The sequence below is a fragment of the Podarcis liolepis genome (genome assembly GCF_965112155.1).
Source record: "Podarcis liolepis genome assembly, chromosome: 14".
Taxonomy (NCBI): Eukaryota; Metazoa; Chordata; class Lepidosauria; order Squamata; family Lacertidae; genus Podarcis; species Podarcis liolepis.
The window spans coordinates 40,846,184-40,858,346 of record NC_139569.1 but is presented as its reverse complement, the minus strand read 5'-3'; the positions used below and the strand labels follow the sequence as shown (position 1 = coordinate 40,858,346).

Below are 12,163 nucleotides of genomic sequence, written 5' to 3'. Positions count from 1 at the left end.
ATGTTTAACACTTTCAGTGTGAGAGCGCTTGCATGAAGGATAGAAGTGTTGGGAATGGTGCGCCATGTTTGCCCACTCTTGACTGACCCATCAGTGAGCACTTCCTTACCCAAGCTCCTATCTAACCATTAATGCCACAGATTGTGTGGGTTGCAATAACACAGCAGAAGTATAATGCTGAGAAACAGCTCTGAAAAAATGTTTCTTGTAAAGCAGGGCAAATGGCAGAGTGTTGCATGTTTTTGTTGGATCGCAAAGAGTTCTTCTTGGCCTCCTACTTACGCTCCTTTGTGTGTAGCTGCAATTGCCATGCCGAGGCTGTTTGACGCACCTTCCATATGACAACTAGCAGGAAACAGACTAGACCACAGACCAGGGGTGGGGAGCCTAAGGCCTGAGGGCCAAATACAGCCTCTCCCAGGCCTATCTTACCCTCAGGACTCTTCTCTAGGCCTGCTTTCATGTGGTTAGAATGTACCCTACTTTACAAAGGCAAGAATCACATATAATTTGTTGTAACCCAACCTGGCACCTTAAGCTGGAGAGTAGGTGTTGTTTCTTAACAATGGCCTGTTACCTCGCCAACTTTTGCCTCTGGCCTCACCCAACACTAGCATGTGGCCCCCTGAAGTTCCTCATAAGCGTATGTGGCCCTCAGGCTGAAAAAGGCTCCCCACCCCTGCCATAGAATGGAAAGGAAAAAATGAAAGCATATGGGAATGGCACTGAAATGACAGGAGGGATTTAGCTATGTTGGGGGGGAAACAATAGCAAGCATTTCCTCTGTTACGGACTCGTTGTTAAAACCGTGTTTATGGAAGACAATCTTACTCGGCTACGAGTGATCGCCAAAGAAGAAGAAGAAGAAGAAGAAGAAGAAGAAGAAGAAGAAGAAGAAGAAGAAGAGGAGGAGGAGGAGTTTGGATTTGATATCCCGCTTTATCACTACCTGGAGTTTCAAAGTGGCTAACATTCTCCTGTCCCTTCCTCCCCCCACAACAAACACTCTGTGAGGTGAGTGGGGCTGAGAGAGAAGTGTGACTGGCCCAAGGTCACCCAGCAGCTGCATGCATGGAAGAGCGGAGACGCGAACCCGGTTCACCAGATTACGAGTCTACCGCTCTTAGCCACTACACCACACTGGTATCTGAAATAAAGAGCAAAGAATGACTTACGGACTATGCACTGGTTTCCACCTGGTAATGTTTTCCATCCAGGACAACAGTAGGCATTGTAACGTGATCCACATACGTTGGGTCTACAAGATGGATACAAATAAGATTAGCTCTCTGTCATTGCTACGACAAGCATTAAGCATCTCTGCTAACAAATGGTAGGCTTAGAGGAAGGGCAAATGTGTTAGTGAGGCTACAGGTGCACTTCAAATGCTATCATATAATGTTCATGGTGATGTTTCACATGTTTTTACATCTGCCTGACAGCTTACCTTCCCTTCTCCTCCTGAAGAGAGAAAAAACCTGAGAGGGAAGGGAAGCAGTTTTTCAACAGGGACAAAATTCTTCCTCCTCCTGTTGTTGTTACACATGCATCCACCTCCACAGAAGCCACAGAGGGAATATCAGCTGACCCAAAAAAATCATATTAAATGTGCAGACCATTTTAATGGGTCCACCCACAGACATTAGCTTAGATGGCTTTTTTTAAAAAAGGACAAATTATCATTATTAATTCCATTTATGAATCGCTTCCTATGAAGCATTGCAAAGCAATTTCAGAGCACAATAAAAACATACATAAAAATTGCATACATAAAAACCATTCAGATACAATGCAGACCTTGGCTGAGATAAAAAAAAATCTCCACTCAAAAGGCTTGTTGAAAGAGAAAAGGTCTTCAACAGGCATGAGAAGAAAATAGAGGTGGTGCCCGTCTCAGATGTAATGAGAGGGAGCTCCCATGGGTAAGTGCCACCACACTAAAGGCCCTGTTCCTACATTGAGCAGAACGGGCCTCCTGGCAAGATGATATCTTCAAGGTGCCCTCTCCTATGGAACACAGGGATCAGTTGGGTATTTTGTACGGGACTTTGAATACTAGTGCAGTCACCTTGAACTTAGTACAGTAGCTAATTGGCAGCTAATTGGTGCAATTCTTTCAGAGATGGTGTAATATGATAGCAATATTCTGCCCCTAGGAGCAGCTGAACTGCCACTTTTTGCACCAGCTACAGTTTCTGCATCAGCCTGAAGAAAACTCCTACACAGAATGCAATCCAATTTGAGAGCTACCAGCACACAGAGGATAGTGGTCAAACTATCCTGGTCCAGAAATTGCCATATTGGCTCCCAGTACTTTCCCAAGCACAATTCAAAGTGTTGGTGCTGACCTTTAAAGCCCTAAATGGCCTCAGCTCTGTATACCCGAAGGAGCGTTTCCACCCCCATTGTTCAGCCTGGACACTGAGATCCCGCTCCAAGGGTTTTCTGGTGGTTCACTCACTGTGGGAAGTGAGGTTACAGTGAACCAGGCAAAGGGCCTTCTCGGTAGTGGCACCCACCCTGTGGAACACCCTCCCATCAGATGTCAAGGAACTATACAACCTTTAGAAGACATCTGAAGACAGCCCTGTATAGGGAAGTTTTTAATGCTTAATGTTTTGTTATGTTTTTATATATGCTGGAAGCTACCCAGGGTGTCTGGGGTACAAATATTATTTGTACCTCTACCTGACAGAGACAGTTCCAAGAGCACCCCCATACTATGAATCTGTTCCTTTGTGGGGAGGATGATGCCATCCAAAGCAGGAAATTGACCAATTATCAGGATTTGGGGACTGCTCACCATTGTGCCAGAATTTGGCCCTCACCCAGCCAACAGGCACCAGCCCAGGGCTTCCAAGGCCTCTTCCAATTCAGACGTTACTGATAAATTATGAAACTTCACCCCAAATCTTCTGCTCCCAAGGGCTTAATGTAGATGGTTAAACAGCGCTGGGGCCAGGACAGTATTCTGCAACACCCCACACAGCACAACTTCCAGGAGGCCAAGAGATACAGTGGTGCCTCGCAAGACGAAAATAATCCATTCCGCGAGTCTCTTCGTCTAGCGGTTTTTTTGTCTTGCGAAGCAACCCTATTAGCGGCTTAGTGGATTAGCGCTATTAGCGGATTACCGGATTAGCGGCTATTAAAGGCTTAGCGGCTTAGCGGCTAAAAGGCTATTAGCGGCTTAGAAAAAGGGGGGGGGAGCGAAAAAAATTGCAAGACTTGCAAGACGTTTTCGTCTTGCGAAGCAAGCCCATAGGGAAATTCGTCTTGCGAAGCGCATCGAAAAACGGAAAACCCTTTCGTCTAGCGGGTTTTTCGTCTTGCGAGGCATTTGTCTTGCAGGGCACCACTGTACCGGTAAATACCCGAAGCTTGTCTCTGAAACCGACTCTGGAGATACGACCAAAACCACTGTAAGACGCTGCCCCTGGACAGTACAAAAGAACTCCATGGGATGGCTACTTGAACATTCAGAGGAGGTGGAGAAGTGGACCTTCTTCAAGGAGAACAGTTTTATCAACAGCTGTTAGCAATTACAACTTAATGGAACTTCCATGTGCAGAATAAAAAAGGTAAAGGGACCCCTGACCATTAGGTCCAGTCGCGGCCGACTCTGGGGTTGCGGTGCTCATCTCGCTTTACTGGCCGAGGGAGCCGGCGTACAGCTTCCGGGTCATGTGGCCAGCATGACTAAGCCGCTTCTGGCAAACCAGAGCAGCGCACGGAAACGCCGTTTACCTTCCCGCTGGAGCATTACTTATTTATCTACTTGCACTTTGACGTGCTTTCGAACTGCTAGATTGGCAGGAGCAGGGACCGAGCAACGGGAGCTCACCCTGTTGCAGGGATTCGAACCGCTGACCTTCTGATCGGCAAGCCCTAGGCTCTGTGGTTTAACCCACAGCACCACCCGCGTCCCTATGTGCAGAATACCTCTGAATAAATCATGGGAGGTAATGGGGTGGGCGGCTGGCTGCCTCCACCAGTCTCAGTTGTCATGTTTACCAAAGTCACCTGACTATCCAGTTTTGGAAACAGAGGGCTAACCTAGATGGATCTTTGTTCTGAACCAGCCTGTCAAGAGTGTGACAGCCAAGATCCATAGCTCAGCTGCCTTGCAAGCAGAAGGTCCAGTCCCCAACGGCATCCCCAGTTAGGGTTACGAGAGATTCCTGAATGAAATCCTGGAGAGCCAAGGCCATTCAGTGTACAGTGGTGCCTCGCAAGACGAAATTAATTCGTTCTGCAAGTCTCTTAGTCTTGCGAGTTTTTTGTCTTGCGATGCACGGTTTCCCATAGGAATGCATTGAAAATCAATTAATGCGTTCCTATGGAAACCGCCTTCAGACCAGGTCCGGGGACAGTCTGTCCCCGACCTCTTCTGAAGGCTGGGGGGGGGACAAGGGCTTTTCACCCCCAGCATTTTAAAAAACCCCGGGACAGCAGAGGACTTCTCCGCTGTCCGGGGCGATCTTAAAATGCTGACGGGCGGCATTTTAAAATCACCCCGGGACAGCGGAGGACTTCTCCGCTGTCCGGGGCGATTTAAAAGCCCCTGGGAAGGCAGGCAGGGGGGGACAAAGACTTTTGCCCCCCGCCAGCCTTCAGAAGAGGTCCAGGACCTCTTCTGAAGGCGGGCGGGGGGCGAAAGTCTTTGCCCCCCCGCCTTCAAAAGCTGTCCTGGACAGGCTTCGCGGACCTCTCCCGCTGCTTGCGGAGAGTTGCCAGCATGCCGAAGCCTGCGCGCGCTGAGATCAGTGCGCCCAGGCTTCGCGGCCCCGCCGCCCGGCTTCGGAGCATCGTTCCGAAGCCGGGCGGCGGGAGGAGGTGTTCCCTCCCCGCCCGGCTTCGGAGCATTGTTCCGAAGCCGGGCGGCGGCGGGAGGTGTTTCCTCCCCGCCGCCCGGCTTCGGAGCATCGTTCCGAAGCCGGGCGGCGGGTGGAGGTGTTCCCGCCCCACCGCCCGGCTTCGGAGGAGCCTTCCGAAGCCCGGCGGCGGCGGGAGGAGGTGTCCCTGCCCCGCCGCCAGACTTCGGAGGAGGTCCGAGGACAGTGGGGAAGACGCGCTGCGCTTCCCCGCTGTCCCGGAGATTTCCCTATGGGCTGTCGTCTTGCGAAGCAAGCCCATAGGGAAATTCGTTTTGCGAAGCGCCTCCAAAATGGAAAACCCTTTCGTCTAGCGGGTTTTCCGTCTTGCGAGGCGTTCGTCTTGTGGGGTACCACTGTAGATAATATTGCGTAGATGGACCAGGTGGTCTGACTCAGTATAATGCAGCCTGAACCTAGCAAGAGCCACTCTTAAGATTCTAGTGGCAGCAGGCTGAATGAGTGAAGAGCATATTTCTATTCGGTCCATCTGTGCCCACCTTTCCTGCATCTGCTGCATCCACCCTGATCACAGTTCAGAGGATCAGGGTGCTAGCCATAAACATAGCCCATTGTGTTTCAGCCACTATTCCTCAGCGCTACAGAGCTTTCTAAAGTTACCCCTCTTATCAGCGCCAAACACTTGCCAATAAGGTAAAGCAAAGGTTTTGTTCCCTTGTTCCCTGAGGAAACAAGATTTTATAAATACAGATAACAGCACTGGATGCTGGCTGCCGTGGAAGGAATGCAATTTGCAATGAACATGTGGTGCTAGTTTTACATAGAGGGGACCCACTGAACTTAGTGGGCAAGACAGACTTGAGCCCATTACTCTTAATGCGTTCAGAAGTTCTGTTGGTACGGAATGCTGCGTCGCTATCACACCATCTTGTCCTGGATGACAGTTTGTTTCCAGGCACAGTTTAAGGTGCCGCTTCTGAATTTAGTGCAAAACATCACCCATCAAAGCCTTAAGAAATGGTGGACTTTGGGCTTCAGAATTTCAGTGGTGCCCTGCGCAATGCCAAAAATTGATGGCCTCCCGCTGTTTGTCATTATTGTGGCGCCATCTCAGCTCGGCGCCCAGAGCAGGTGAACCAGTCAAGCTCCCCTAAATCCTCCTCTGCCTTATGGACCAGCTCCCAAAATCCTGCCCATTCCTGGAATCATTTGGAGAGGCCATCTCTGTAGTAGCACTCAGACTTCGGAACTCCATGCCCCATGAGACTCATCCTGCCCTGTCTTTTTTGGCCTTTCACTGCCAAGTCAAGACAGTTTTCGTTTTATTAAGGCAAGCATTTGCCTTGCCTTCTCCTTGCCGGTTTCCTAGCTTATTGTTTTGTTCCGCTGTAGTTTACCTTCATGAATGTATTATTATGAAAGCTCTTTTAAAAAATTATTCTTTGATAAGTGCTCTGTTAAAAGTGGAAAGGTGATAAATCACTGAGCTGTCTGGACCTGTGATTAGGGTCAGTTCATCCCCCACTCAAAAGTTTTAGAGCAGTGTTCCCCAAACTTGGGTCTCCAGCTGTTTTCAGACTACAATTCCCATCATCCCTGTCCGCTGGTCTTGCTAGCTAGGGATGATGGGAGTTGTAGACCAAAAACAGCTGGAGACCCATGTTTGGGAAACACTGGTTTCTAACAACTGGCCAACAGCTGCAGCAGCATTTTTTTCCCCATAAGGGAAGGGAAGGGAAAGGTACTGGTCCAATGGCTTTAGCAAGCCTCATTTTCCCATGGCTTGTGGTTGTTCTGCTCAGGAGGGGGGCAACTTCCCAGCAGCCTTTTACTCTGTGGCCAGTCCTAAAACTCTGTCCATTATCATAATAATTATAATATTTTCTTCTCTCTTCTAGAGGACTGCTCCCCCCTACTGCCATTTGCTGGACCACTTATATGCCAGCAATGCACTGTTTAACCCTACAGAACTCCACAGAGCTACAGTGGTCCAAATACGTTGTGATTTATGTGTTTTTGGCAGGGTGAGGAAGGATGACTAGGAAGCCCAAATGCCACTCTATGGTGCCAGCTAAAATGACATAAAGATAGCTCTGCTGGATCAGACCAAAGGCCCATCTAGTCGAAGATTCTGTTCTCACAGTAGCCAACCAGATGCTTATGAGAAGCCCAAAAGGACTACATGAGACTCAGCAACTGTTTATTCAGAGGCATTGCCTTCTTTCTCTCTCTGTCTCTGACGTGTTTGGGCTTACTCTCTCTGCTTTCTCCCTCCGCTGTTAGCCAACGCTTCCAGTTCTTCTCTGCACAAATTCCATTCAGAAAAACCAGGGAGCTGCAGAGGGCACAACTGTTGCAGAATCCACAACAAGTGAGAACAATGGCCAGCTGTCAACTCAGATAAGCTTGCCCCTGAAAGGCGACGACAGGAAGGCCCTGCAAATGAACGCTGCCATGTCAAAACGCCACTGCCCCATCGTTAGGGTTTGATGATCACTACAACAGACTAGAGGGAAGAAAGGGCCTTGTGGGCAAAGGCGCTGCTTGAAGACAGCACGGAGCAGCCAAAGATCTCATTATCATTCTGTTTCATCAAGAGATAACAAGCCAGGAAAACGCATCCCTTGTTACTTTGCATCATCCTCTAGAAACCAGTCTGGTAGCAACTTCCACACATCAAGTTGCCTGCCAGAGAATCTCTCACCTCCTAGGGAGGGAACCCCTCTGGACTACAAAGGATTCTGGGACATGTTCTAGGACCCAAACACTCACTCACTCCCTCCATGTGGGACATTGTTGAGAGTCACCTCACATGTAGTGATAAGGTGCAGAAAAACACACAAAATACGCCCCCGTTTGTCTACTGTAGCAGGAAGGAACTGTGGTGGGCATGTTTATCTTGGAGTCCTCCAGAGGAGGAAAGCGATAAGCCTTAGGGAGCAGCCCAGGAGGATGAAAGAGGTAAAAAAAGGACCCCAGTTAAGGGTCTGAGCCTGGGACATGGGGCAGCAGTCTAGAGCATGGGTAGGCAAACTAAGGCCCGGGGGCTGGATCCGGCCCAACCGCCTTCTAAATCCGGCCCACGGATGGTCCAGGAATAAGCGTGGTTTTACATGAGTAGACTATGTCCTTTTATTTAAAATGCATCTCTGAGTTATTTGTGGGGGGTAGGAATTCATTCATTATTTTTTTTCAAAATATAGTCTGGCCCCCCCACAAGGTCTGTGGGACAGTGGACCGGCCCCCTGCTGAAAGCGTTTGCTGAACCCTGGTCTAGAGGATGGAGAGCTAACCAAGCAGGTCAGTGGAGGATTGTTCCACCCTTGTAATACAAGACACCTGTAGCCAGCTGCCTCCTACTGCAGAGTCACCTCAGGTGACTCCTGTCAGTGAGGAGCCTCCCCCTTCTGTAGAGGCCATTAAGAGTAAATTGGATGTTGAGCTGGCTCCAACACCACCTCCATCTCCAAGGACATGGAGGCACCAGCAATGGTGTGAAGAAACCTTGCAGGCCCAACTCATTCAAAGGAGTGCCTGTTTACCTGCCAAGTCCTATGACCCTGGCCACTTGCTGTGTTAAGAACTGTGCCCACCCTGGTCTTCAAAAGGAAAGTGCAAGGGACATATCACTTGTTGGATCAGTGTCTTAGCTTACTCTTAGTCATGGACCTATAACTCTTATACACCTGTGCAGGCAGTCTTGTAACCTGTGCCAGGCCTATCTACCTTAAAGTCTGTGCATTAAAGTCTTTAGCAGAAATAAAGCTGGGAGTTACGAGTTCTTTGTCCAGCCATGAGAGCCAGGACACAAGGAAGCCGATCTAGTATGGCAATGTATATTATTACAAAAGACTAGGGATAGAAGGATCTGACTACGGTGGTACCTCAGGTTACGAACTTAATTTGTTCTGGAGGTCCGTTCTTAAGCCAAAACCGTTCTTAACCTGAGGCGTGCTTTTGCTAATGAGGCCTCCCACTGCTGCCGTGTCGCCACCACGCAATTTCTGTTCTCATCCTTGGGCAAAGTTCTCAACCCGAGGTACTACTTCCGGGTTAGCGGAGTTTGTAACCCGAAGCGTTTGCAACCCGAGGTACCACTGTACTGTGGTTCTCTCCCTTTTTCATTTTTCCAATCTCCACATTTCTGCAGAAATCTGAGAATTGTTTTCCCCACCCCACACAAAAAAAACCCTCATGAACACTTATCAGCACTCCCCGCCCCGCCCCCTTAAAAACCGTATTTGTGTAGTTTGGTATCGAGTTCACCTTTTTGCAAGCAATTTCCCCCAGTATAATGCATTTGGTGTGTTATATTCACCAATGTATTAATTTTTACACACACTTTCCCCCTAATATATGCATTTTTGTTAACACTGGTTGGTTAACTGCATTGCAAAATTTGGGCAAGTGCAAATTTCAAATGATGGCTGTGTCTTGGTTCCCACATTGTTATGGACAGCGCAAATTTGGTAAGATTCCCCCCTTTAATAAATGGGAACAGAATTGAATATGTTTCCCTATCCCCAACAAAACACCCACTGCTAGGATTTCAGGGAACCCCAGAACACAATTCGAAAGCTACAGCCTGGTTCAGCCATGCTTATCTGCAATACACAAAAACAAAAGTCAGCCCAAGAGATTAGAATAGCCATAAAAAGCCTCCTTGCAGCACAGGAAGTGCTGAATTAGACTGTCCCACAACTGCCCCTGCAATGACCCTTCCCAACCAAGCAGAAACCCAATTGTGGGCAAGAGGCACTGTGCCCATCTATCAGCTCCCTAAGGAGCAACAACGCTGATCACCAGCAGGGCTACAAACACTGCCCGAGGCAAAAGCATTCCATCAGAAGTTCTGGCACTTGCTGGCTAAGGCTGGCAAAAGTGTGGGAGTTGAATAAATTAAGGCTGGGAGGCTAGACAGAGTGGGAAGAGCAAGTCTGAGAACTCAGCAGAGGGAGAGAGAGAGAGAACTGATAGCTGCAGAAAGGATACGGTGAAAGTGGTTTGTCAGAGTATGCAAGAAGGTGGTGGCGGTAGGAGGATCTAAAAGGGTATACATACACAGACACACAAATGCGCATTTGGAATATTTAAGAGGAAATCACTGCTAACCGGGAATTCTAAGATTACGAAACAACACATTCCCCCCTGCCCACTCTGCCAGCAACCCCTGGCCAGCTTCCACTCTTCAAATAATCACAATTTTGAAACAACTCAAACATCTAACTGGCTGTTAGTTGCAGCCACTCGGCTGCCTTCTTTAAACCAGGCAAATGGCCATGAATTTATTTCTAAGAACTAAAGAAAAAGGAAGAGCTCGCCCCTTGCCTGGAATCTGACTTGGAAGACCTCTCCAGTTACCTGCTCGATGCAGGCACACACAGGAGTATATAAACCACCTCATATTGAGTCAGACCATTGGTTCCATCTTGCTCTTAGGAACATAGGTTTGAGTCCCACGTTGGGCAAAAGAGTCCAGCCTTGCAGGGGGCTGGACTAGACGGCCCTCGTGGTCCCTTCCAGCTGTACAGTTCTATGAAAACTCAAAGCTACAAAATTCGAAAATAGTGGGTCATACCACCTCTCCTGCCATGACACCCAGTCCAAAGTGGGTTTTGCAAGTTTAATGCATGGGGTTTCCATATTCACTCAAAGCTAGAGTTAAGGCGGATAAACAGGATGCAATAGTTTCAGACAGCAGATCCCAGAGGCGACAAATTCCCTGCTTCCATAGAATCATTGGAAGCTGCCATATGGATGGACTCTTTGTTTGCCTACCACTGACTAGCAATGGTTCTCCACTGCTTCAGACAGGAGATGCTTGGATTGAACCTGAGACTTTAATAGAATCATAAAGTTAGAAGGGGGTCCCAAGGGTCATCTAGTCCAACCCCCTGCAATGCAGGAATCTCAGCTAAAGCATCCATGACATGGCAAAGGAGATGAATTACCACTGAGCTATAACCCTTACATCTCTGTGCCATTAAAGAGAGAGAGCAGGAACAGGTTTTAAAAGTGTCTAAGTACAGCACTGCATTCGCTGTATTATAGGAACATAGTAAGCTGCCTTATACTGGATCAGATCATAGGTCCATCTTGCTCTATATTGAATACTTGGACTGGCCGCAGCTCTCCAGGGTTTCGGGCAGCAGGCTCTCCCAGCCCTACCTGGAGATAACAGGGACTGGACTCTTAGGACTTTCTGCATGCAAAGCAGATGTTCTACCACTGAGCAACGTCCCTTCCCATTATCACAGTCAGCACTGCAACAATGTCCTTGTGGAATACAGAGCTCTGATGCAGACACAGGAGTTTCTGGTAAAGCACAATTTCCCCCACTCTCTGGAAAGTCAGGGAAAGTTCCATATGCGCTTTTATTGCATTGGTGGTGTTGACCCGAAAACTATAGCAAACAGCAAAACCATTTCAACACACACAAGTTATTCCGGGCCAAGATGTGAGAGTTGGCATGTACACAGTGATGAACTTCTCTTGCTTACATTTAAGTAAAAGCAAACTGTACATTTAATCAAAACAAATTGTCTCCTTTTAATCTTGTTTCTGCGAATTACAACTGTAAAACCAGTTTTTTTATATATAATTACGGTAATTGCACTTGATTATGGGATGAAATTTGGCTCTCACATCATTATGACATAGAGTAATGATATTCTGGAGGGTTTGAGAACCACTTTTTATAGACAACATTACATAAGATAAAAACAACTTATATGATTCTCTGGACAAGCAAACTAAACCAAGTGCCCACCCAGAGTTAAACAAATGTTTATCTTATAAAGGAGGTGGTGATTGCTTCTACGTCTCCTAAACCTTGTCCTTTGAGCACACACACACACAAACACAAACACACAGGAAACACCAAAGTGTATATTTCCCATGTGAAATTAATTTTTTCTATGGTTTATCACTTCCCTTTCTCTGTTACTCCTTTGCCTATGCAAATTTGGCTTGAAATTTCTGTAGCATGCTTCATTTCAACTTTCGTGATTTTATTGTGCTTGTTGTAATGTAGGAGAGGTGGAATAAACAGACTGTGATTAGTTAGTTAGTTAGTTAGTTAGTTAGTTAGTTAGTTAGTTAGTTAGTTAAACTTTACAGAAAATTCATTTTAACATATTGGCCCAGTATACACTTAAGGCTTAACCACAGAATTATGATTGGCAGTACAATGGTACCTTGGGTTAAGTACTTAATTCGTTCCGGAGGTCCGTACTTAACCTGAAACTGTTCTTAACCTGAAGCACCACTTTAGCTAATGGGGCCTCCAGCTGCCGCCGCGCCGCCGTAGCACAATTTCTGTTCTCATC

General features: G+C 47.5%; 2 protein-coding genes across 4 annotated transcripts in view; both read right to left on the bottom strand.

Moving 5' to 3' along the window:
- LOC310693470 (NAD(P) transhydrogenase, mitochondrial-like) overlaps positions 1–12,163 on the bottom strand; it is a 963,907-nt gene that overhangs the window by 423,256 nt on the left and 528,488 nt on the right. The gene's annotated exons all lie outside the window — the stretch shown is intronic.
- FBN1 (fibrillin 1) overlaps positions 1–12,163 on the bottom strand; it is a 216,377-nt gene that overhangs the window by 185,060 nt on the left and 19,154 nt on the right. For all 3 annotated transcript variants that reach the window (XM_083475467.1, XM_083475469.1, XM_083475468.1), the window contains exon 3: positions 1,176–1,258. In XM_083475467.1, the coding sequence (XP_083331593.1) occupies positions 1,176–1,258 (83 nt within the window). The remainder of the gene's footprint in view (positions 1–1,175; positions 1,259–12,163) is intronic.